The 26,967-nt window shown below is 41.2% G+C and overlaps 2 protein-coding genes across 4 annotated transcripts in view; one reads left to right on the forward strand and one right to left on the reverse strand.

Annotated features, from left to right (window-relative positions):
- The window catches only part of ptdss2 (phosphatidylserine synthase 2), a 28,305-nt gene extending 12,810 nt beyond the window's left edge, over window positions 1-15,495 (reverse strand). Inside the window, exons 1-10 of the mRNA XM_042341555.1 lie at window positions 15,337-15,495; window positions 15,052-15,284; window positions 8,455-8,556; window positions 7,019-7,101; window positions 6,415-6,482; window positions 4,173-4,307; window positions 3,217-3,267; window positions 2,119-2,232; window positions 558-676; window positions 233-347 (exon numbers count right to left, since the gene is read on the reverse strand). Of these exons, the coding sequence (XP_042197489.1) occupies window positions 233-347; window positions 558-676; window positions 2,119-2,232; window positions 3,217-3,267; window positions 4,173-4,307; window positions 6,415-6,482; window positions 7,019-7,101; window positions 8,455-8,556; window positions 15,052-15,284; window positions 15,337-15,495 (1,179 nt within the window). The remainder of the gene's footprint in view (window positions 1-232; window positions 348-557; window positions 677-2,118; window positions 2,233-3,216; window positions 3,268-4,172; window positions 4,308-6,414; window positions 6,483-7,018; window positions 7,102-8,454; window positions 8,557-15,051; window positions 15,285-15,336) is intronic.
- Window positions 15,496-17,092: 1,597 nt separating this feature from the next.
- LOC103186011 lies at window positions 17,093-25,736 on the forward strand. 3 transcript variants are annotated; one of them, XM_007904802.2, is made up of 9 exons: window positions 17,093-17,272; window positions 18,088-18,220; window positions 18,812-18,895; window positions 19,394-19,740; window positions 20,964-21,158; window positions 21,960-22,118; window positions 22,306-22,441; window positions 23,444-23,568; window positions 25,356-25,736. In XM_007904802.2, the coding sequence occupies exons 1-9, from the start codon at window positions 17,121-17,123 to the stop codon at window positions 25,564-25,566; spliced, it is 1,542 nt and encodes a 513-aa protein (XP_007902993.1). In that variant the 5' UTR covers window positions 17,093-17,120; the 3' UTR covers window positions 25,567-25,736. The 3 variants fall into 3 exon arrangements, with proteins under 3 accessions (XP_007902993.1, XP_007902995.1, XP_007902994.1); XM_007904804.2 differs by lacking the exon at window positions 23,444-23,568; XM_007904803.2 differs by lacking the exon at window positions 21,960-22,118.
- The last annotated feature ends 1,231 nt before the right edge of the window (window positions 25,737-26,967 follow it).

Raw genomic sequence — 26,967 nt, forward strand, 5'->3', positions numbered from 1 at the left:
TGTCATGCCTCATTAACTGGGGAGAAAACTTAGAGGACCAGATTGCACTGTACAGCAGTCATAAAACAAAAACAAAAAAAGCAAATGGCAAATAATTTAAAGGGCAAAACAGGGAGCAGAGATTTTAAAAAGCTCCAAATTCTAACATTGACTACTGAATTACACTGCTAAATGCTGCTGTTGTTTTGCCACACATCATGCATCAGGTAAACATATCATAGCAGATCCTTACCATGAAAATAATTCCACAAACTGCCAGCCACCTGCGGAGATTCGAAGCTGGCTTCCATTCAAACTTAACCCAGCTGTATGGTGTAAACTGGAAAGCAATCCGCTTGATTTTGCCTCTGGAAATAAATAAGTCAATTGAACTCAAATAGTCCCTGTGCCAGCATCCCACCATGCTCAGTAAATGAATTGCAACACCACTAACTAAATTCTGATATCCACTTGCTCTTTCTACAGACTTTGTTATCAACCTTTATTCTACAACCAGTGCAATGATTAAAACATGTTTCCTCAGAATTGACTCCTGCCTTAGAACTAAGTTAACTTACTTGTAAGTGGGAATATTCCAGAGTCCTTGCCAGTGATATGGCTTCATTGAAAGCCATTCCAGTGTCTTCATTGCACAGTAGATTCCAAATCCATTGCACAGAATCACATCCATTATCCACTAGAAAGAAAAGCAGATGACTAACATCACACAGCTTTTATAGTAGGAGACAGGGAAGGGAAGAGAAAGGAAGCGATACAATACTGTACTGTGTCTCATTTTCCAAAATTGGAGATCTCTAACAACACCATTTGCTAAAAAAAACATTCCTTATAAATTTTAAACTGAAATCCAATTGAGTAAAATATTTCTAAAATCTTTACAAAGTGGTGAAAAATCAAAGCCAGCAGAGCGGATCAGTCCAGCAAGAAAAATACTACAGTCATTAGAAAAATGACCGGAAGTGAAAAAAGTTGGGTAAAATATATCAGCTTCTTGTGCACCTCTTCATCCTGACAATAAGTTGCACAGGTTTTGTTATTTTTATTAACAAATATTCTGATTTGAGTACATCGCTGAGGCTGGAATACTATAAAATATCTAGCAGTGCACTGTCAATCATATAGGGAAGACTGGCAAAGCATATCAATTTTCATGCAGGATGTTTAATCTGGAGATAGGAACACATATCAAGCTCGATTTCCATTTAGCCATGCACATCGTCTCTTCTGGATGTCACATGCCTGTCACACTGTTAACTCGTCACATCTGCCAGAGTAAAAAATGACAGTCAACTAGCTAAACTACAGGCTGAATATTACAAATACATTTGTGCAGTAGACTAGAACACTTTTTTCCCCCCACTTCAGAGAAATAGAATCAAAATATAGGCCAGCCTTGCAGTATGAAAGTCATGCACATCATGTCCCTCTTCGAAATGTTACATGCCTTCTATGTCAGCTTTTGAGATTCGAAATGAAATGAATTTGAGCTGCACTGACCTAGTTCCTAATGGGCTTCAGTGCGCAGCACAAAACTGCTCATAATTCAAATCAAATACAGTCTCACTCAAAGAGGTCAAAAGGAAGGCTGTTGTGAGAAAAGGAAACACCATTTTGTTGGAGGTTAAGTCACTTTGTGTTAGAGTAGACATCAGGTACCAAGATGAAAATGTCTTCCATTATACCAAAAATAGAAATGTGTTCCATTTCCCAGCATTAATGCTCCGTAATCCTTATCAAGGACAAAATAGTGAACAAGTACAACAGAAAAAAGAACTAGCAATGAACTAGTAGCCACTTACATTATTTGATAAAGTTTTAATTTGAATGAATGGCCTGTGTATGAAAATGATTACTGTTATTCAGGCTACAAAGAACCAACGACTAGTGCAAAGCAAACCTTATAAAGAGCTCAGCTCGAGGACCAACAGGGTTCTGCCACATTTCTTCATCATTATAACTAATTGGCTTTTCACTGTTCAGATTCATATAGCAATGATTTTGTTTTAAATAGTTTTATTAAAGTATGATTTGTTGGGTAATGATTTCAGCGTGATAAGTACACTTAAAATTATAAATATTTCAAGATATCTCTTGCATAAGAGAAAATCAGGTACATACATGGTCCCACCAGCATTCACTGAAGTTCGGCAGTTGATGCTCCAGACTATATTCCAGGAACTCAAACATCACACTGATTATCATACACATCCACCAGTCTCGAATCATCAGTGTCTAGTCAGAAAAGAACAAAAGGAAGAAAATAAAGAAGTTTCAGAATAATTTTATGAAAGTGGCTAATCCATGAAATAAATGTGTAAGGCAACCACCCCATTCCAACCTCACATGCTGGGAGGAAGGCAGGAAATGGTACCAAGAGCATCCGAGGAAAAGGATAGAGAGATGGTGGTGCATTGGCAATAATGATCCGAGATCATGGTTCAGCACACTAAAAGTCTTATGACAATGTGGACACAAATGGACTAAAACTGTTCAAATGCATTTTTAGTAGCTCCCTCCACTTCTCTCTCCTTGCAGAATTACTCAAATGGACTGTCATTTTACAGTAGCTTGCTTACTTTTTAATTTTTCATATTAAAAAGTATCAAAACACTTGAATCCAATCAGAAACCTTTCACATATGCATACAGTTCCTGAGAATCATTGTGTTTGCTTAATGGGCACTTCGTCAGTAGTAGATAAATGCGAGCAGGAATTGCATATGCTTTGTCTCATTTACTTCTCAATGTCGTACTCCCTGTTCATAGCATTAAGTTATTCTCCACCAAATACATGGTTAAGTTATATAAAGCATTCATAGTAATCAATATAGATATTGGTCCTTTCGTTGGCTATTGTGTAAATTAACCTTCCCACGCCCCTTATAGTAATCCCATCTGTTTGTCCCCAGGAGAACCGGTGGCACAAGGTTATGTGAAAATCGCAAGTTGTATTGGCCTTTGAAAAAGTTACATAACATTTATTTAAGGAACCAGAAACACTCAAACTTCCATAAACAGGTCTAATTGCCCTATAGTGCAGAGTCCACACAGGAGTGGATATTTCGAGTGGATGGATTCTAGTCACTCGCCGATCTGTTCTTGGCAGAGTCTCTTACCGGCCAGGACAGAGCAGCACTGATTTACAAGCAGAATTAAACATTGTCATAGGTCAATTAATCAACAGCAGCAATAAGGCTAACCCAGTTCTCGTCTTTACCTTTAGGTACCAGCCTAGAAAATGTGCTGGCACAAATCCATCCAACTTGTCCTAAAACAAAACAGATATTATTCTATTATTTTACATTAAATACTTGCCGCATTCTTAATAAAATTCATTTTAACTCTTTGCATGAACTGTTAAGGACTCAATTTGCTTTTATCAGATAATTTTTTTAGGGGGGAGCAGCAATAATGGAGAAAACAAAATCTTTTCACTTTCTTCCCTTTTCACACATTTACATGTAATATGCTTCAGAGCATAAACTATTTAATGTCCAGAACAGGATCTGGACTGAGTAGATATAGTAAGAATGAACCAAAAGCTATGTTTTAGCTACAGTATTGAGTGAGTTTCTACAAATCAGCATTTGAAAATCCCTCTATTGAAAATTAGCATTTTTCAAAACCTAACCGTTGCCGAGGAAGTAAAGGTTTCATGTATTGTACACCCAGTTATTCTTGAAACCCTCTAAATGGCATATCTTCATAAAGAGCAGTGAAAACTAACAGGTTTGAGGCTCCACAATTTCATATTCACAGTGGAATTAAAATAATTAACTACATAAATTTTTTGCTGAATGCCTTATCTTAGCTAACATCAAAAAAAGCTAAACATCATAAATCCAGTATAATTATGGCAAATGACAAATTATACAGGTTAGATTAAATGTCTAAATGCAATGAATAACTAAGTGTCAAAGCAACAAATGTATTTTAGTAACTGAAATATGGAATATAATTTTTATAATGCAAAATATTCCTTTTATGCCACACATTGGTACATTTACAAGTGGTCCTCAAGCAATGTTTTGGTTCCGATAGTGATCTTGGGCAAAAGGTATAATGAGTTGATATAACTGTTTCAGTCCACTAACTCGCTATTGGGGAAGGGGGAATGAAAGAGTGCAGAAGGTTAAAGAATAATTGATATAGGAATGCATTTCAGAGTCTTACCCAGATATTGTGATAAGGATCAGTCTTATTTTCTGGATCATAGATAAGGCAATTCCCACCATAGCCTCTCTCTGGCAAAGGAACACCGAGTTTTCGATCTATGAACTTCATAAACTGACGTCCATCCTGCACAGTCTGTGAAAAGAAAAGTCAAACGTAAAGAGTGACACAGAGATTATTCAATTTCTAAAACCTACTTCCGAAATATGCTGCTGTTCACAAGCCCATATAAAATGCTCATAATCCTTGAAATTATCGGGATCATAGATAGGGGAAAGAGGGTATTAGTGGCTGTTACAGAGCTGCACTAGGTTCAATGTACACTATAACATCACAGAATCATAATACACATGATATCATAACAATAATGGTTTCTGCCTTTGATATCAGAATGAGCAAAATAACGCACTCACATCTAGCCCTATTTTGGCAGGCTTCATTCGATGCACTATCTGGGAGCATTTTAGATTTGGTTAATCTGGCCCTGATTCAAGGCCAACTAACGATTAGCAAATTCATAACCATAAAATTACAAACTTCTTTGGGCCTGTATTTTACTACTTTTAGGTTTGAATTAAATAGCATTACAATGGTATGGATTTTCAAAAATATAATAGCCATGAATGAGAATTTCAATTGAATGAATCTGATGCTTAACACAGATGCTTCTTCAAATATCCTCTAAGATAGGCTTTGCTTATCATCCTCAACCAAATGAGAAACCGCGCTGTAAAAACTGTTAAGACTAGCTGTATTGGGTGCGCTTCACAGAATATACTTTAAAGTGTAATGACTGTGTGTTTTGTGAGCAAAACGTGGCAACCAATTGCGCACAGCAGTGTCCCCCACAAGCAGTTGTGGATTGAGTGACCAAATTATTATTCTTGTTTTGGTGGAATTATTACTCCGGGAAAGTGATCCACCAATTGACTAACAAGTAGGTTCCTACTTACTGCTGGGTAATTAGCTGGGCCAATAGAAAAATGCAAAAATATTTCCCTAAAAAATATAGAGATTTGCCAAAATTGCGGGGAGATTTTTTTTTGGGGGGGGGGTTTGCAGAAAATTCCAGGGAGTTGATTGGTGCATTTTACTATCAACCTCACAGAGAGACTCACAAACACACACGCACAGAGAGGAGAGACACACTCACAGACACTCACAAATATAGAGCCACTCACAAATATAAACTACAAAATAAAATTTTTATAGCACCTTTCACGGCGGGAGGATGTCCCAAGGCGCTGGACAATCAAGTATTTCGGACCCGAGCTGGGGGTCAGGATCCGAGAGTGTGGAGGGCAGGTGGGGTGGGGAAGGAGCATAATTGGAGGAACGGTCGAAGAGGGGGCTCTTGAGACGGGTCCTGAAGGAGGCAAGGGAGGGGGTGAGGCAGAGGGGAGTGCGGGAGGGAGTTTCAGAGGCTGGGGGAAGGGGGGCAGAAAGCCCACCCTCCAGTGGTGTGTGGGCGAGGCGGGGGACGTGAAGCAGGCAGGAGCCCGGTGAGCGGAGGTTGGTAGGGGGTTAGGAGGTCGCAGAGGTAGGGGGGAGCAAGGCCTTGGGAGGGCTTTGAAGGTGAGGATCAGAATCTCGAACTGTGTGATGGGAAGCCAGTGGAGTTGGGCAAAGATGGGGGTGATAAGGTCAGGGAGTCTGGTACAGGAGAGAACACGCGTGTGTACAGAGGCCTGCTGGACTGAAACTACATTTGTAGTGGGATTGTAGCTGAGGACGCTGTTTGCAGTGCGGCTGCACTTTTCTATTGACGCAGGTAATTAGTAGCTCAAATCTCCGAATTATGTACACTCAGCTGAACAGTGAATTCCTAGTAACTGACAGCAGACTAATTTATTTTCAGCACAAGGTTAATCTGTCATTACAAGTACTTATTTTGAAACACCAGTATCTCTTGCACATTAGAAAATGTTCATCCTATCAAAGCGATTAAAGATTGCAAATCGATGGGTTTAGTTCATGGGTATCAGGATGCAATTTTCTCCGACATAAATTTGGTTTGTTGGTATAAAAAATTACAAATTAACTTTCAGGATTTTAACCTCCATCCAGACTGTTCAAAACGCTGAGACACCTGGAAATAGTTAAGAGGGAGAAAGACTGGACACGTACGCAGCTACCGCAAAAGTATGTGGAATCGGAAGCAGCTTCCTGTTGTGTTCGAATACAAATAAATAATAATCCTCATTATGAATAATAAAATAAGCGAGAAGGATTCATCTCTTACCTGAAAAAGTATGAAAATGAGGAACAGTTCATACACGACACTGACACATAACCAGAATCTCCAGTATGCTGGGAAAGAAAATTTGCAGTTTTAACACTTTTTTAAAAATCAAAAAATAAACTACTATATTCATGGCCAAGCCACCAAATTACCCACCCTCTCCCTCACAGCTCAACACACACACACGCACACAAAGGAATCAACAGAAGCAAACACACAGCAATGAAAATCTCCACACTTTTTCCATCCCCACATTTTAAAAATTATTATTCATAAGATATAACACTTGCATTTCATATAGCGTTTTTCACATCGGAAGGCTGTCACAAAGCATTTCACAGATTTATTGTAAAGTTCAATGAGTGTATATTTCATAGGTAAGTTAGTTGAACCGAATATAATTATTATAATCCATACATTTGATATCACGCCTTATCACGTCTTTGAGACACCTCACAGCGCTTCACAGAATATACTGTAAAGTGAATTGATTGTATATTTTGGAGGGCGTCACTATGACCTGGCACTATACTGTAATGTTCTATGTAACATGTTATCCAAAAATTGTGAGAGAACTGGTACTATAAAGCTGTCAGTATTGTACCTGGGTGAGGTCTGGAAAACGGCCCGTCCTTTGCTTGAGTGACTCCAAAACACAAAAACACAAGAATGCTGGCGACAATCCCTCTGAAAAACAAAGAGGCGTACAATGAGAAATGCTTACAGCCTTTTGTCCAAAGAGGTGCTGATTACAGCCTGCACCAAAATAGTTCAGAATTTTTTTTTCAAGGTCTTCTGTAAGACCTTGAAAGTGTAAAACCGTAGAGTCCTGTAGCTCAGTGGTTAGAGCACTAGCCTTGCAAGCGAGAGACCTGGTTTGATTCCCGGCAGGGTGAAACCTTGGGCAAGTTTCCTTACTCTACATGCCTGATAATCTCTCAAGAAAAAAAGCATAACAATTTGGTCACTCAATTCACGACTGCTTTGTGGGACACTGCTGTGTGCAATTGGCTGCAGTCGCCCACAAATAAACAGTCAATTCACTTTACAGTAAATTCTGTGAAGCGCTTTGAGACGTCAAGAAACTGGGAAAGCCGCTGTATCAATTGCAAGGATTATTATTATTATTGTTACTTCAAAATGTTGGATAAATTCAGGCCAACATTGTCATTCTACCTTTCACGAGTGAAACTTCTAGGCAGCTTTGAATTATACCAAGTTTTCCCTGTGTCAAACTCCTTCACAATGATTAATTGTCAGCATTTTACCTAACCCATTGCTTACATAGGGATCTTAATACAAACTACAAACAGCAAAATTGTGAAATGCCACCACTGACTCTCATTGTTCAAATAATATACAATACCTTGGTACACATAGGATTGTGTGTACTGATTTAAAAGTCTGGTCACTATTTCTTGCTTGGATGCAAAACAAGATCCAAATCTGTTTGCACAGAATATGTATCCTTTATTCTGTTCCAACTTTCCTTTTGCAGCAAAAGGTTCCTTCAATTCATAAACACAGGTGGCCATGTTGCTAACATTTTACATCACATACAATTTACACTGCTATAGAGCCCTTCATGTCAGGAGGACGTCTCAAAGTGCTTATTTTACATTGTGTTTGTAGTTAGGTCCGAGATATCAAAGCCTCCTGGAACCGCTTTAATGATGGGAGAGTTCTGCCAACCAAGCACCACAAACAGTCATCCTTCCAAACTCCAGCAATTTTTCCGAATCTTTCATCTCAGTTATTAAGGCAACTAGCAAGATGATAGAGTGGTGGGAAATTAGTCAATTTGCCTGAAATTGGATGGAATTTTCAGATGTAGGATTTTTAGATCAATATGACCACAGTACAACTATTACAAGGACATCTCCTTTTTGTTAGATCTTAGACTGTCACAGCAACTACTCCTTATGGATTTAAAAATAGAATGAAAAAAGGAAAAAAAACAAAATAAACTAAATTTGGCAATGGATCTCAGCTCTGAAAGTGGAATATTTCACTTGCTCTTTGCCAGATCCCTCTGCTTACCTCTTTGTGTTATAGGCTGTGTCTTGAGGGGTTTCTTCCAATAAAGTAACATAACCAAGAGCACAAGTGAGGATGAACAATACTGTCAATGTGTGAGCTCTCCTGTAAACAGAATAAGAAAAATTATAGGTTCGCTATAATGAATAATTACATGGCTGAGCACAACCCAATCCAACCGATAACAAATATTAGCCATAGCTACTGCAATGGTGACAGATTTCTAAACCAGTTTTTTTGATGGACTAAATTTCTCTTCTGTTCCAAACAAAGAGACTTTAACTCACTTACCACCAAATTCATTATAAACAATAAAACTGTGCACTTTCACTCGTGGCTTCTCAAGACAGTTAAGCAAATGTTTTTCTGCTATAAAAATTGGGCAAAGTAGCAACTCCAGATTTCATTAGTTAAATTGATTGTTAACTTCCTGACCGTTTGTGGAACATTTCTTTGTGCAAATTAGCTGCTGTGTTTGCTCAAAAATATACTGTTAAATACACTTAACACTTAACTGTGAAGCGCTTCGAGGCATTTTGGCGTGATAACCCTAACCCCAGGACACAAGGAATCAATTTTCTCCACCCCTCTCCTCTTCCCACACCCAAGTAGTTCTTAAAATACAGGGTGACCAAAAAGTCGTGATACCATACAATGTTTAATAAAAATAATTATCTTTTTGTTTTTTTTAGGTAATAGGGTAGTTATCACAACTTTTTGGTCACCCTGTACATTTCGTCTTACGGCAGCATACTAATGTTGACATTGTGATGGAACTGAATCCAATATGACTAGTAAGAAAATTGTGACATTGAGTCGTAATCACCCGAGAGTGAATTGAACAACAAGTGTATTGTTAAACAATGTGAAACTAGACAAAAAGCACATGCAAGCTGTGAAAAACACCCTCAAATGGAACTAGTGTATAATAGAACTAGGAATGAAATGTGAAAGCAACACTTCTGACTATTTTGAATTGAAGATTAAAATGATACAGTAACCATTTTTTCTGGCCATGTGTATTGAAGAATGCAAAAACACAAAAATTATTAAACTGTAGATTTAGCTATATTATGTTAGTTACAAATATGGTTCTATGCATAATATGAAAACTATTCCAAACTCTTGAGCAAACTTTGGATTTGCTTACAGAATTTGGAACAAATAATGTTATTGGGATCTATTACAATATTTAACTTGAAAACATTTATTGGAATATTGTACATTGTTTAACTAAGAAATGCAGTATGATTTATCCAACTCAAAGATAAATAAAGCAACCTCATGTTGAAACATAATACAATTTCAACAAAACCTCTCTGTTCATTGCTCTACACTTTGTTTTTAAAGACGATGGAAGGCACTGAAGAAATTTATACGCATAAATATGCATGTAAGTGTTACCACTAACTTATTAGATCACAGAATATTCTGCAATTTCTCAATAGCATTACTGCATTAGTAAGAGTCTCTGGACCACTATTACCTTTGCTTTATTCTATTCATGTCCAGAATATTATGTTACATAATTGGCTATGGCACTGAATTTATGAATATCAGTTTATTCAGAACTGCATTAGTACCACAATGTACTGTCCCGTTACAACATACTTCCTTCATCTAAAAGGGCTTGAACTTTGCAACAGAACTACTTCAGTTCAACTAATGTTTAAATGAGCCAGCAGTTAAACCTTAGTTGAACTGAAGTAGTTCTATCATGTTTCCCTCCAAGAAATCCAAAGAACTGTATCTTGTTACACACAGGAATGCACTTCATATGTGTGCGAAAACACAGAGCACTGGCTCAATCTAGCAAGAAACAGATGTCTGACCACTTTTGAAACTATAGACCTAATCTACGCAGTGATGGTAAACCAGTAAAATGCGTGGAAAGCACAACCTCCAGATTTACCAAAACTCCTGCAGTGAACAGCAATCTGTCAATCTGCCACCCGCCCACCTTAGAATCATAATCTGGCATTATTGTTGACAGGTATTACTCAATATGTTTGTGGGCGTTGGACAGTGGAACACAGCACACAGACATGACCACATTCTGCCAAAAAAGCTCAGAAAACTTTAATTGGCAACAGCTCATCACTTGAATCTTGGTTATAATAACCTCATCTGCTTAAATTACTTACTGATGCTGCCCCAATAAAACTACAAAGTAACATCTATCGAGACATTTTCATGAATCTCCAGCACAAAACATGGACAAGACAGTACACAACTAGGCATTTCAAGACATTCAGAAGCAAATGCTGTACTATTTGCCTCTGGATATCACTAACCTGAAGATCACTCTAAAGCAGAATGTGTGAAGTGTATGCTTGTAGTCAGTATATTCAGATGAAGTCAGCTAGCGTGTTAGCACCCATTATAGATCTTACAATTTTGGTACAACATTATTTGCATGATCAGGTCAGAAGATTCTAGGTTTCTCTGCATTCTCTAAGTGCCTTGGGACATCCTCCCAATGTGAAAGGCGCTATACAAATGTAATTTTGTAGTGTATTGTACTGACATAGGTTTGTAAAGCACATGTATCTGAACTCTTTAAATAACCAGCATTAAAATAAAATTCTGGGTTCGTCATAAATGCTTAATGAATTTAAGTGGATTGAAATACTGGGGTAGGTGAACAGAAGACAAGTGATTACACAGTTGAATGAAGCTTGGTGTCACGCTCATTTCAATAGCACAGGCTTGGTAACCAGTCCTATTGTTATCAGTAATACAATGCTGGAAATCCACAGGTCAATTAGCATGTGAAGCAGAACTTTTAAGTTAACTCTTTGGACACGATTCTCACACGATAAAAAAAAGTGCTTTAGGGAATCTGGAGAGGGAGAGGAGGACAAGAAAGATGAGCAGTTTCTCCCTGAGGGTGAACAGACCTCAAGGACAAAAACCTGGAAAAACAAAGCAACATGCAGTAACCCAAGGTCTGATGGTTGATAAGTCTAATCTGCTTCTCAGTGACACTTGGAAGTTTTTATATGTTCTTACTACTGTTGATTTGGAATCAATCGTAATGTATTAATCAGTTCCATGGGCTTTCTGACAAGCTGTCTTGTAATCAGCTGCACAAGCTACTGGGCAGATTGATCAAGTGTTATCCCATTCACAATGAATCCAATAACATCCCTCTTCACTTTCATTTATCCGGGGCTTCATCCCCCAAAAAATCATGATTCAATTAGTCAAACAAGCACTTTTAAAGTAAAAAGAACCTGACTATGATTTTTAGAAATTCTTAAAAATGACAGCACAATTAATTTTACTTGATTCAAATCACTATTAAAAGCTACTATCACAAATGTCATGATAAAAGGAAATTAAAACAGATTTATTTTTGCTTTTGTTGGTTGGGTCAATAAAAAAAATTAAAGGCAATAAAAATGGCTGTGTATTTGTTTGCAAACGGTTCTGGTTCAATATGTACTTTGGTTTATAGATTATTTTAAACAATGAATACCTGGAAGCGATAACAAGTAATCTAACCAAAGTGTTGTTATAAATCACACTATTGAAGTTTAAATGATTTATAATCACCTGAATGCTTCAATTAGATAAATAATTATATTAATCCTTGCATTTGAAAAAACGTGCCTACAATGTCAAAACATTTGAAAATAAATCTGAAATAAAAAAGAGAAAACCAGCAACCCAAATACAGAAAGGAGTTTCTCCCGGTGTCCTGCCCAGGACACGAGCTAGAAACTCCATTTTCTTTTCGAAAGTGGCATGGCATCTACTTGAAAAGAGCAGATGGGACCTCGGTGTAATGTCTCATCCAAAGGATGCACCGCCAACAATGAAATACATCCCCAGTACTGCACTAAAGAGTCAGCTTGGACTATGTGATTCCAAGTCCCAATATGGGGCTTGAAACCACTACCTTCTGATTCAGAGACGAGAGAGCTACCATTGGGCCATGCTGAAAATAATAGTCACAAAACAGAAGTGAGTTTAGCTTTCAACTTTCTGGTAGCACTTCGATTTTTAACAATTTTAAGGGGTTTCTTTCATGAATTAAATTCATATAATTTAACTTGAATACAACCACAATATACAACAGAGTAGCTACTGGAAAACATAAAACGAACAAATTAGAAACTTTGAGAGCATTACAAAGACACACAACTATATCTTTTAATCAGTTTTGTTGTCAGGCATTTTCACACAAATAATCTACCAAATAAGAAATACTTTATCTTAAGTTAACTATAAAATTTTACTTTATGTACTTAGAGTACAGTAACAAAACCACCTTAGTCACTCAATCTGTTCCAGACTTTTGAGTGAACAACGTAAGAGAGCTTTTATCCAGTCCTCATCATTTTCAACAAAAACAATCTTCAATTGTTGTACAAAACTCATTTTAAATCCCTATGTATCTGGTCACCTTCAATCCAAACTTATAATATATGTTCCTTTACAATCTTTAATGGTAAAAACAATTCTGGGGGGCATTTTTTCTTTGCACTGGTTGAAAATCATTCCATGGATCAACAATGGTACAAATAGGAGATTTCACTGCAATTCAAGTGCAACGTTAGCACAGTGAGCAAACTAGAAATAGAATAACTTACATGATCCATAAACTGCTCAAAAACAACACACTTTAAGAGATAAAACCACAGGGCAAAGGTAAAGCAGCTTACCTGTTCCTAAGATGATTAGGTTCACAAATTTGATTTTTTATAAACAAAGATTTATAACCAGAAATGTGCACACATTTATGGAATTGTTCTCCACTCGAGGCCTGTCAATCAGGATGATGAGCAATGAGGACCTTTACCGCACAAATCCACTTTTTTATTTTTCCATTTCACTCTGTCTTTTGGTGAAACATATGTTTAAAATTAATAATGTTTGGAACCTAAATTCAACCTCCCCATTGGTAAGCTACTTTACCTGTTCCCTACCGAGAACATAATTATGGGCCATGGCAGCTTTAATGAGATTTCTACATCAGCATTTTAATAACTAACATTTAAAGAGCTCAAACCAGCTTTAGAATAAGCCAAGGTGACTTTTGCCCAGCACTTTCCAGGTAGATCCTAGAATAATTCACATTAAACCAAACATTTAACATTTCAGAATTTTCTTTGCTGTGTCCTGTGCCCAAAGCCACTGAAATAAAGGAATGAAAACCCCTTTTCCCTTAAGTTTGGAGGAACTGATGTAATATACTATAAGGTACACAAACAGTACACTCAATCCTGGAATCTAAAGTGTATTTCAGAAAGCAGATTACAATGTAACCAGTTATTTGTGAGAGGAAATGGAAATGCTATAATTCTACTTACAATGAAACTCATCCTTAAAAAACCTGTTGCATTTACTGTATTCAAGAAGGATATCAAGACACCCCCCACCCCACCTTGCCCTCCAGCCCTCCAGATTCCAATCCCCAGATCAGGTGCAAGCGTCTTTCTGACGTGAAAAGTGCTATACAAATGCAACTTGTTGTTGACATCATGACAGCCTTACCCCCACCCGCCCTCTGCTTCATAGCCATCTCCCTCCCTTGGCCAGTCTCTTGTCCGTTGCACCCCCCACCCCAGGCAGGCTCACCGCCCCCACACCCCTGACCAGCTTCACCCCCCCACTCACCCTGTCCCCTCTTCCATCTGCTCCCCCTGGCCAACCTCATCTCCCCCATACCTAACCAATTTCACCCCCCTCAGCTCCCCCTGACCAGCTTCACCCCCCACCCCCTCAGCTCCCCCTGGCCAGCTTCACCCCCCACCCCCCTCAGCTCCCCCTGACCAGCTTCACCCCCCACCCCCCTCAGCTCCCCTGACCAGCTTCACCCCCCACCCCCCCTCAGCTCCCCCTGACCAGCTTCACCCCCCACCCCCCTCAGCTCCCCCTGACCAGCTTCACCCCCCACCCCCTCAGCTCCCCCTGACCAGCTTCACCCCCACCCCCTCAGCTCCCCCTGGCCAGCTTCACCCCCCCCCCTTCAAACCCCTGGCCAGCTTCACCCCCCACCCCCTCAGCTCCCCCTGGCCAGCTTCATCCCCCTTCAAACCCTGGCCAGCTTCACCCCCCACCCCTCAGCTCCCCCTGGCCAGCTTCATCCCCCTTCAAACCCTGGCCAGCTTCACCCCCCACCCCCCCCCTTCATACCCCTGACCAGCTTCACCCCCCACCCCCTCAGCTCCCCCTGGCCAGCTTCACCCCCCACCCCCTCAGCTCCCCCTGGCCAGCTTCACCCCCCCTCAGCTCCCCTGGCCAGCTTCACCCCCCTCAGCTCCCCCTGGCCAGCTTCACCCCCCTCAGCTCCCCCTGGCCAGCTTCACCCCCCTCAGCTCCCCCTGGCCAGCTTCACCCCCCACCCCCCTCAGCTTCACCCCCCCACTTCATACCCCTGACCAGCTTCACTCCCCCTACCACCTCTGCTCCCCCCCGTCCGTCCAACCCCCACTCCCTCCCCCTCCCCCACAAACATATAGGGTCACTCCACTTTTAACAGTAATATCCGGTGAAGCGCTTGGAGACGTCGATGATGTGATAAAAGTGCGTATATATATTGTATATATTATCCCCCGGTTTGCCCCCTCTCCCCCACCTCCGGCCACTCACCAGAAGAAGGTGACGGTGCCGTCGTCGAACACCTGACACTCGGCGCTGCCGGCGGCGGCGGCCTGCTCCTCCCGCCTGCCGCTGCCGCCTCGGCCGCTGCTGCTTCTCCGGGGGGCCCGGTCCTCCCACTCGGCGGCGGCGGCGGCGCCGCGACTCCGCAGCTTCCCGCCGCCCGCCTCCAAACTGCCGTTGGCCTGCGCCCCCGCGGCGGGAAGTTTGCGGCCCGGGCTCGGCTCGGGGAGAAGGAGGAGGAGGAGGAGGTGGAGGAGGAGGTGGTGGCGGTGCCGCTGCTGCTGCTGCCGTAGCCGCCGCCCGCGCTCGCCCCGCGCGACATGACGGCAAACAAGTGCCTCTCCTCGGCTCAGACGCGAGCCCGGCGCCAGCCCGCGGGGCGCCCTGCCTCGCTCTCAGCCTCGCGACCAACCGCCACCCGGCACCGCGCATGCGCCCGGCAGCCAGGAGGCCGGAGAGGAGGGAGGGAGGGGGAGGGAGGCTGAGGTGATTGAGGCCGGAGGGAGGGAGTGAGAGGGGAGGGAGTCCTAGAGACTGGGAGGGCGGGAGAGAGGCTGGAGGGAGGGAGGGAGAGAGGCTGGAGGGAGGGAGGGAGAGAGGCTGGAGGAGGGAGGGAGAGAGGCTGGAGGGAGGGAGGGGGAGGGAGGCTGAGGTGATTGAGGCCGGAGGGAGGGAGTGAGAGGGGAGGGAGTCCTAGAGACTGGGAGGGAGGGAGAGAGGCTGGAGGGAAGGAGTGAGAGAAGCTGGAGGGAGGGAGTGAGGCTGGAGGGAGGGAGGGTGAGAAGCTGGAGGGAGGGAGTGAGTGAGAGAAGCTGGAGGGAAGGAGTGAGAGGGGAGGGAAGGGAGGGAGTGATGCTGGAGTGAGTCAGAGAGGCTGGAGTGAGTGAATGAGGCTGGAGGGAGGGAGTGAGAAGCTGGAGGGAAGGGAGGGAGTGAGGCTGGAGTGAGGGGAGGGAGGGAGAGGGAAGGGAGCGAGTGATGCTGGAGTGAGTGAGGCTGGAGGAAACGAATGAGGTTAGAGTGAGTGAGGCTAGAGTGAGTGAGAGGCTGGAGGGAGTGTCGAGTGAGACTGGAGGGAGTGAGACGAGTGAGTGAGGCTGGAGGGAATGAGTGAGGCTGGAGGGAGCAGGCGGGTGAGGGTGGAGGGAGTGAATGAGGCTGGAGTAAATGTGAGGCTGAAGTTAGGGTTGAGTGGTGAATGAGGCTGGAGTGAGGGAGGGAGGCTGGAGTGAATGTGAGGTTGGAGTGAGGGAAAGTAGTTAGAGTGGTGAATGAGGCTTGAAGGAGTGAGGCTGGTGAGTGAGGCTGGAGTAAGAGAGGGTTGAGTGGTGAATGAGGCTGGTGGGTGTGAGTGAGAAAGGCTGGAATGAGTGAATAAGTGAGCGAGGTTGTAGTGAGTGAAGAAAGAAGTGAATGAGTGAGGGGGCAGGGAAGGAGGGTAGAGTGGTGTGTGGGGTTTGAGTGAGGGAAGGAGGTTGGAGTGAATTGCTGAATGGAATCTGATTGAGGGAGGGAGGGAAGACTGTCTCTGACTGGTGAATGAGGCAAGAGAAAGTGAGTCAATAAGTGAGGCAGGTTGGAGTGAATGAGCGAGTGAGGCTGGAGGGAGGGTGGAGTGTGGTGACTGAGGCGCAAGGGAGGTAGGCTGGAGTGAGTGACTGAGACTGGAGTGTGTTAGGAAGTGAGGCTGGGGGGGGCGAGTTTCTCTCTCTCATTTTCCTGCTGATAAGGGAGTCGTTTTATTTTCTGGAAAGCTAAACGTTGTGGAAAGACTCTCTCTGGAACTCTGATAAATCAGTCTATGATACGACAAAGCGCGACATCACAACTGAATGAGCCGGTGTTCTAGCAACAGCCCTTCGCCGACAACATAAATCACGTTGCTCTTCTAAGCGAGGAATGGACAGGGGAGCGATAACCAAAACGCACTGCTAAAAGCTACCGGCAATTTTTTTATTCAAATTGCGCGCGTATTTCGGTCACACATGTAAATTAAAGTGACTTACTTTCCTTTTCAACCCCTACAAAATAGTTGGGGTTTTTTTTTGTTGCTTATTATGAGTTTATTTTCAAACAAAGTGGATATGGGTGTGAAAACCATCTGGCAGTCTGTGGAATTTGACAGGGATGAAGATGGCAGTGACGACTCAACAGAGACTCAAGAACTATCAGAAGTAGACTCCGAGGAAGCTCTGGCTGTTATAAACTGGTAATCGACCTTTTTCAGGGAAAATGAAATAAAACATTTACAGAACAATAATATCAGTTACTGTCTCCCCCAGTACTGGTAGACAATCTTGACGGAAAGGGAAAGTCTGCAAAGTATTTTTAGCTGAAAGTCCAACTCTTACCAGTTCGTTTGTGAAATAATAGTCTTGAGCATTCTCCATGACTGGAGAATTTGTGACTTCAGCAAGTGGGTTTGATGGCCAGTGAACTTTTTTTGTCTATTCTCTATTGTTATCAGATCAAGTGACATATTCTCAAATTTCCAAGTCTCCCACTCATAGGCTCCTGCAGTGTTAACAAATGCTTTTTCAGATTGGCTCTGAAACATCACGTTTTTCTCCATGTTATCTGAAAGAAAGCAAGGCAGTACTACTGTTCAGGAGAAAATTCTGCCCCTTCAATTTCCTTCCTCTGTAACTGATCTTGGGAGTCCTGTAGCAAGCGAGAGATCTGGGTTTGATTCCCGGGAGGGTGAAACCTTACTCCACACGTCTGATTATAATCCTTAAAAAAAAATTGGTCACCAATCCACACTGTTTGTGCGACACTCGTTTCGCCCACAAATATACAGTCAATTCACTTTACAGTATATTTTATGAAGCGCTTTGAGACATCTCGAAGACATGAAAAGCGCTATATCAAATGCAAGGATATTATTATTATTTATCCACAGTGGAGCCTTTAGTACATGTCACTGGTTGAGAACTAGAGGGGTATTGTATGGGAATAGGAAAGCTGAAATCTATGGAACATAATTGTGGTTTGTTTGAGGTACTAGTGTAATATTTTTGATAGGCTGAACAACTACACTGTTAGTTCGTTCTTCGAACCTGTTGATTTGATGTGGATTGGGTTGAAACGAACTTACGGCTGCGCTGATGTTTCCATTAAAAATATTATGGACTCCACCAGATCGAAACATCAAGAGGTAAGCAGAGAGTTGGATATATAACAACAAATTGCATTTATATAGCGCCCTTCACGCAGTGTAGTGTAGTGTCCCACAGTGCATGTGGTTCAGATTTTAGGATAAATCTGTTATAGAAATGTCTATATTTTGCTTCCTGAGGCCTGAAGATTCCACTCAGTCTTTGCCTTTAAGACTATTTTGTTTTAAAATATTAAGTTTAGTGGTAAATTCTTGAATTCAGTCTTGGGAGCATTTTTATTGTTTTTAAAAAAAATGAACTGGTATTCTAATGTAAGACTAAATGTAATAACTTTCCACAATTAAATTCGAAATATAGTGGTTTTATAGACGAAGAATTTCGGTCCTCAAAACATTAATAATAATAATCCTTGCATTTGATATAGCGCCATATCACGTCATTGAGATGTCTTGAAGCGCTTCACAGAATATTTTGCGGGCAAAACAGTAGAATGTAAACATAGCGATCTACTAAAGATGGAGGGGCAGACAAAGTAGATGGTTCTTCGAACTTCTCAGTCTCTTTTGGAATTGATAATGGCCTTGTGAACATTCAGTAACATTCTGACCTAGTTTATCATTGTTTCTCAGTTTGATTACGAGGAGGTTGACACATCGGTAGACAGCCTACAACGCAAAGCAGCAGCTGTGAGGGAAAACTCTTCACTCCTAGAGGTATGAAGACCCTGAGAATAACTGCATTCTGTTCCATGAATGCATATCCCATCGATAGCTTATTTGATGCAGTTCGTCTTGTACAGATTTTATTAAATCCAAACTTCTGCGAGATTACTACAATTCCACCCAGTTATCCTTGAATAAGAAAATAAGTAAGAACCATTTCATCTTAAATATTTTTTAATATTGCACAGTATTGTGGAAAATTCTTAAATACAGTTTCGGTTTGGAAGCCGATTTCTTTTATGGGGAAAAATGGCTTACAAGTTAAGACCGAATTTAAGAATTTTCCACAATTCTGCCGATCTTAAATTTTAAGATGAAGAAAGACTAAAACTAAGACTAGATTGAATTTGGGGGCCTCGAGCTATAAAAAGCAATGAGTTGTAGACCCAAAGAAACCTTTCTTTAAAATGAGTGTGTTCGATAAAGTACCTGTATTTCATTACATTCTGTGTTTTTCCCCTCCATTCATCCCTCCCTCCCTCTCAACAGATTAAACTGCAACAGCTCTGCAGGCAAATCAGAGAGGACACCACAAAGAAGTACAAGAAGATCAAACCAGATTTGACCAAGAGGCTGAGGAAGACAAGCCTAACAGAGAAGACTGGCTCTTTGCACTTGCACAGCAGCAACCAAAGCCTATACCAGATGTTCGAGTATGTGGTTGCCATTGTGTCGGATCTGGAAGTGATGATCACCGATATGGTCAATGCCATCGAATGGCCGCCAAGCATAGAGGGGGTACAAGAGAGGGGCCCTGCGACCTCCAGGAAAGAATCCGAGATTAGAAACAGCCCCCAGAACACCAAATCCCTATCAACAGTCTTAGAGGAAGTCAGGTAGTCTGTAGTCTTAAATGTTCTTTTTGCAGCGATGTTCCTAGTGCTGAAAGACAGGCTTTAGTGTCAAATGCAAAGCTGAGAAGGTTTAGGAAGCAGAACAAGATAGACTCATGATCACTATCCAATGACCTCCCCCCCCCCGCTGAAAAATCCTTAATCCTTAAATTCAAGCTTAATTTGGAAGCTGGTGTTACTGCAGTGAACAGAAACTTCCAAATTTAAGACTAAATTTAAGAATTTTCCACAATTCACCCTGATCTTAAATTTCAAGACAAGATGATCTCAAAGCTCATAATTGGGCAGAACTTCAGATCTAAGATGCTTGGGGATGGCTAGTGCCTGGGGACTTGTAGACCAGCAAGCATCAACTGTTTCAGGGAAGGGGAATAAAAATTGAAGGGTGGTAAAAAGATTTCCTGTACACTGTCCTGTATTTCCATACTTGGTAGGAAATGTGTAATGGAAAGTATGGAAACCCAACACTAAGCACCACAGAGCTGGGTTAATAATGGTTTACCTGCTTCACACAGTTCCCAATCTTGAGTCATACGAATGGAGAGATGCCAGATAAAGTATGGTGGTATTTACCATTTTGTTGTGGTTGGCTACACATGTTAGAGATCTGGGAGACTAATTGTTCCAGATCTCTAACATTTGTAGCCAACCGCAACGAAATGGTAAATACCATTCTGGGAGACTAATTGTTCCCTAAGCAGCAGAAGTAACAAAGGCAGGTGGCCTGAAGATGAAGTATATCTGGTCATTTCAGTCTATCTCCATACAACAGACTTGCTTAAGTCTCACCTTCGGCTCCATAGGTAGCACTCTTTCTGGGGGTAAGGAGGTTGAGGGTTCAAACCCCACTTTAGCACCTAAGTTAATGAAGAAAAGTGAGTTTCTCCCAATGCGCAAACCAAGAATCCTTCAGATTATTTGGTCATTTGTGTGGATCTTTGTAGGATGCGTGCAGTATGTACACTGGTTGCTACATTTGCCTACAAAAGGAGTCACTACACGTAATAGCAATTATGTGTAGCATGCTTTGTGACATTTTGACATGTTAATGTTGTATTATTTTAGATTATCCAGTTTAATGGCTATCTGCCCTTTTCAAATCTATAATAACAATCCTTGCATTTGCAAATCTATGACCTATATATGAATGACCTTTGAGTAGGTATCGCAGATCAAATTGATTTCTCCATTTGCAATTGTTCCAGAAAAACACTAGTAGATTTCAACAGAGAGTATCATCAGGACAGTATCCTGACTGACGAGGTGTTCAGGCAGACAGACAAGGCTAAGGACAAGATGAGCAATCTGGTGCATCAATGGGAAATCAGTCAAGAGCAAGAGTCCAGTTTGCATAAAATGCTTGGTGATTTCAGAGCAGAGACAAATGATGTTTCCATCAGGTAATCCCTCCTTATTTATTCCAACTATAACTGCACACTTTTTCATTAACCATAAACCTGAAAACGCATCAACTCCCAGCAGTGCAGGATTTCTCTGACTTAGTGTGTCACTATGGAACGGTAGTATTCAGAGGCCTGGAATTTCTAACACTTTTAGGGCTTGAGAGCATTTTTTCTTTCTTTAAGAGTGCAAAGTTTGGAAAATTCTTATCAAGAACGATTTGGACGCCGGTAGCTTTTAATAACTGCGGAAAACCAGCATCCAAATTAAGATTTAGTTAAAGAATTTTCCCAAATTCCGCCCAATTTTAAATTATGAAACCGGTTTTAGGTGAGAAATGTTGTGTCTCTGGATAGTTTCCTTAAAAGACTTTATCATGCACCATCCCTTTATAAACTACCTTTTTAAGTGCTGTGCGATGCTACCCTGCAAAAAGGGAGCTACAGGAATGCAAGTTGTTGTCGATTTCCAGCGCCTTGGGACGTCCTCCTGACGTGAAAGGCGCTATACAAATGTAATCTTGTTGTTGATAAAACCTTGTTATTTACAGCAATTGGGATTTGTGTGTACCTCAACTTAACTTGTTTAACAAAATAAAGTGTTTGATAAAACAACTTCCTATTGCATCAAATTACCATCATTCATGAAGATTGAGATATGCGAGCAGATGCACAGAATAATGTTGAGCAATACATAACATTGCAGACAGACAATATAGTTGCTATATAGTTCCTAATTAAATCTGTTGTATTGCATTCCTGAGGGCAGAAACTAATCTGATATATTAAACTCAATTTCAGCATGAATGAGTCGTCCGAAACTGTTGTGAAAATCGCAACAGATACAAGTGATCTTCCAAGGGTACGGTCCCTGCTGGAATCTATACTGACTGAGCTGCAGAGAGCAAACGAGCTGAGTCACAGAAGCAGCTATTTACTGACCAAGCCCAAGAGTGGAGAGTAAGCATTCATTTGATAAAGCATCAAAGTGGGGCAGTCAGTCAACCAGCCGGGCTCAATTAGAGACGTAAGGCTTATGTTAGCAATAACTATTATTATTATTACTTAGATCCACTGCAGGCTTTACTTCTGAGCCTCTGTGTAAGATGGTAAGCTCGGTGATACATTTGCTCCATTTTTGTTCCAGTGTTATTGCGCGTGGCTTCAGTGCAGAAGCAGTGCAGCAAGTCCTGAAGAAATCCACGTCCTCTATAGCAGAAGAAATTCACCGCTTGGAGGAGAGCTCGTACAAAGAAGTTAGAGGCTGGAGGCAAAAAGTAGAGGTGACCTCTTCCTACTAAGTTTCGATCCCAAAACTTATACAACTAAAACTAAAGGAGACACAGACCACCAACATGTTATTAATATACAGTTGAGTGCATCAGATTGGGTCAATCAGACTGCATCAATGTCAAAGTGTACTGTAATATAATACTTAAAAAAAATTGTTTACTTTAATGTGCAACATGCATCCATAAGGTAAGGGAAATAGGGACCTTAAGGCTTATGTTAGTGGTACTTCGATCCATTGTTCATTTCTCAATCTTTCCTTTCACCATTCCAGCTCCTATGCCCCACTTTATGCCTCCACTCCAACTCTCCCAATCACTTCACCTTGTTCCTTCTCCCTATGCCTTCAAAACCTTCTTAAAATCCCCATCTGTTTGACCACAACTTTGTTTATCATCCTCAAACTTCACCTTCTTCCCACCCTACCTGGTGACAAAACAGATTGGGATGAGTAAGGCCGTTCGGCCCATTTGATTTCATCCTACCAGAATATCCATCCTACAGCAACACATTGTCATTGTAAGCAAAGATGCTCAAAACATTTTTCCTGTGTGAAAGGCACTATTTCAGTGCAAGCTTTTGCTGTTGTAGTTGGTGGTAACGGTGTTATGGAGAAAGCTATTACCTCACAGAAGATTTAATAATAATAATAATAATAATAATCCTTGCATTTGATATAGCGCTTTTCACGTCGGGAGGACGTCCCAAAGCGCTTCACAGAACACACTGTAAAGTGAATTGACTGTATATTTGTGGGCGAACGCGGCAGCCAATTGCGCACAGCAATGTCCCACAAACAGTCGTAGATTGAAAATGACCAATTTAATTATTGTTTTAGTTTTGGAGGGATTATTATTAGGCTCTGTGTGGAGTAAGGAAACTTGCCCAAGGTTTCGCCCTGCCTGGAATTGAACTCAGGTCTCTCACTTGCAAAGCGAGTGCTCTAACCACTGAGCTACAGGACTCCACAATTTGACCCAATTTGTACCTGGCAGGACCTACGGCTGCAACTACACCAGGAGCATTTCCGCTGCTGCGCAATGGAATCTGAAATCCGTCTGCTCAGGGATGAAATTATTCGCCTGCAAAAACATCTATTTTACCAGCAGCCGACTGAAACGTAGGTACTGAGGGGCTAAACATTCAGTCATGACAAAAAGCGTCAATCATTTCTCTTGGGGCTATTTCAGTTCTTTCCAGCTGCTTATCATCATCAAGCAAACATTTCCCTTACTCATCTGCCATTCAGGTTGATGTTCAGATCCCACAACAGAATTGAATAGAGAAGGGTGCCTTGGCCAAAAATTTCTCCAAATAAAGTTACTCATTTATTTTGTGGCTGATTGTGCCAAGACAAGGGAGAGAAATGTGAAGAGACAGAAGAAGGCTGGGGGTAATACGTGTTCAATGGCTGTGATGTCACTTCACCGCTTTCCAGTTTGCACTCATAATTTAAGATGTAGATCAAGTTCATGCTGACCTTTCGACTAAAGAGGTAATAATGGTATCGTGGCAGCATAATACCAGAATATTATACCGTTCATCACAAGACAGCTGGTTGAATCTAATAATAATCCTTGCATTTGATATAGCGCCTGATCACGTCTTCGAGGCATCTGAAAGCGCTCCACAGAATATACTGTAAACTGATATTTACTGTGTATTTTGTGGGCGAAATGCAGCAGCCAATTTCATAATAGCAGTGTCCCAAAACATCAAATAGAGCTTGGATTATGCATAGACACTATAGTATTTATATTATTTACTCAAGAAGTCTAAATTTAGGAAATCACAGGATACAAATTTCACGTTAAATGGAAACAGAAATTAAATTCAAACGACTGCAACATTTGGTGTGAAAATTATTAACTACTGCTACACAATTCTTGGAATAGTCACCTGAACTTTATTTACATCTTATTTTGCAAACACGTGTTAAATATTGGCCACTTCAATTACATCAATTACATTGAACCCAAAGGAAAAATCTGGATCAAGTGTAAAACAGAGATCCAGATTTTACAATTCAAGTGAAAAGAAGTAGTTCCTTAGTCTGATTTTAAACTGCATAATTTTAAAATCATAATTTTAGAATCTAGCTACTAAACAATACATGTGTCCCAGTTCCCCTGGGCCCTGACTTGCAGTGTGTTGAGAAAAGAAAGTTGCATGTTCTCCCAAAGTTATTTAATAGACCTGATTCAACCACACTCATTGATCCAAGCTTTCGGCAGTGATAAAGTAAGCATGACAGTTATTATGTCCACATCATCTTACCTGGTTGTAAGGAACAAGCGGTTTTGTTCTCATCTGTACAAGCCTGCAGGTTATAGGAGGAAGGGAAAACTGGGTGCGAGTCCAATTCACAATATATTCTGTGAAGCGTTTTGAGGTGTCTGAAAGACGTGATAAGGCGCTATATCAAATGCAAGGCTACTTATTATTATATTGCTGAGGTGCAGGAAAAGAATGAGTGAAATGAATGAAACATAGGAGGCAGTGCAACGGGTCTGGATTTCAATTGAGAGATGTAGAGAGGATGAAAAGGTTGCAAAATTGCATATTTGGAACATCAGGGGAAACTGCATAATTTTAACAGAACAGAACTACAGTTCAGGCCTCTACAGGGAATGTGATGGGAGAGTAGAAGGTTGGAAACTTTTCTTGTATCTATGAGGTTTTTTTGTTGAAAATGCAGGGATCTAAAAGGTGCAATTTCTTAATATTCCTTAATAAGAAAAGAAATCACTCCGACCCACGGGAACTCTTTTCCGATCCAACCTAATTTCAGAGCAGATTGCCGGTGGGTTTTCTAAATAGGTTGGAATTCCATCATAAAAGAATCCTGTTAAGAAATAGCACATTTTCAGATCCCATAAGGTTAAAAATTATTTTTTCTTCACGTAGCTTTAAAAAGTGTGACATAGAAGATATCTTCAGGAACATTTGCGACATCTGCGATCGAGTGCAGAAACTCAGCCAAGGACCTGGTGTCTCCTCACAAAGCAGCAGGAACAGCTGCAGCACCCCCTCAGCTCACCGGGTCCGCCTCGCAGAAGAACCTACTGCCGAATTCTCTGGAGACAAAAACATCCGATCGCACACCAACGGGAACTAGAGGCTATGGCCTCGCAACTGGGCTTGCAAGCATGTTTGTGCTAGCTTCTGGTGACCACTCTCTGTATATGTTTCTGTCTGTTCTTATAAACTGAATAAATGTTTTACTAGTTAATGTTACTCTACAAAGCTCTGTTGCCTAGCAGCAAGTAGGAAAACGGTTGTTAATCGATTGACGGATCGCTTTCTGGGGGTAATAATCCCTCACAAAAATAAATTGATCATGACTGTTTGTGGAACACTCCTGTTCACAATTGCCTGCCGTGTTTCACCCACAAATACAGTCAATTTACAATGTATTCTGTGAGGCACTTTGAGACGTCTCAATGATGTGATAACAACAACAACAAAATTACATTTGTATCGCTAGGGTTATATCACACGCCAGGATTATTATTAACTACACCAACAGACCAATCTTTATGGGAACTGATTACTCTGGTTAGATTAGATAATGGAACAGCCCTGTGAGTTTGAGTGATGAGGACCTTACTCCCAAGAAAAGGAGAAGGGAATTGGTGGAGATTCACAGTGCAATTAAGAAGTAATTTTTGGCTTCCCATTCCTAACCCAACTGTGTGTAGAGTTTGTGGGGAAGGCAATGTCTTTTCCCCTCAAACAATTGTAATCAAAGGCTTAAGCTCTATGTTGGGAATTGAACTCATAGTGCAGGCTGACACTAATGTAGTACAAGGAGGCCATCATTGCCATCTTGAGATTAGATGTTACACCGAGGTCCCATATACCTGTTCATTAGGTGTCATAAGAATGTTTGGAAAAAGAAGGGAATTTCACCATGTGCATGCAACATTCAATATGCTGAATAATGTGTAATAGTACACAGTCTATTCTGTATTGCGCTTTAAGACGTCTTGAAGATGTGATAAAAGCACTATATCAAATGCAAGGATAATTATTTTTATTATAATAACATGTTCGAATGAGAATGTTATACCAGGACGGTATGCTGCCTCGTACTGTTTTGCAAACAGTTATTATGTTGCCTAATGTTACGTGCACAAAAGCTACTCAACTGGGGACTGTGAGCTAATTAGAAAGATCAAGTGCCATTTGAATATTCACTCCGAGTGGGAATTCTTGAGCCAAACCCAGATATGCCTGTGGTTAGTACTGTGTTCCTCCAGAGCTGGTGAAACATTTGAGATGTTCTTCTCTAATGTACAAGAGCACTTCCTGCTGGCAGAATTCAGTACTGCAAATAAATCTGTGATGCTGTGCATAAGAACATCAGACAGACAGGGAAAACAACAACAACTTGTCCTTCATGTTGAATTCGCTGCCATGCTTTGCAGGGACAGTGTGAAAACCTGAGCAAGATGGGAAGTAGGTGGATGCCAAGGAGGGAAGGCACAGAGAGAGAGAGGTTTTTGGAAGAGGTGTC

This window comes from Callorhinchus milii, unplaced genomic scaffold, assembly GCF_018977255.1.
Source record: "Callorhinchus milii isolate IMCB2004 unplaced genomic scaffold, IMCB_Cmil_1.0 Scaffold17, whole genome shotgun sequence".
Lineage (NCBI taxonomy): Eukaryota > Metazoa > Chordata > Chondrichthyes > Chimaeriformes > Callorhinchidae > Callorhinchus > Callorhinchus milii.

Excerpts from the sequence above, each read along its gene's own strand:
- LOC103186011 (XM_007904802.2), top strand. The coding sequence starts at position 17,121 with ATGAGTTTATTTTCAAACAAAGTGGATATGGGTGTGAAAACCATCTGG. Across the intron at positions 18,896-19,393 it reads AAAACTCTTCACTCCTAGAG|ATTAAACTGCAACAGCTCTG; the intron begins GTATGAAGACCC and ends CCCTCTCAACAG. Across the intron at positions 23,569-25,355 it reads TACCAGCAGCCGACTGAAAC|CTTTAAAAAGTGTGACATAG; the intron begins GTAGGTACTGAG and ends TTCTTCACGTAG.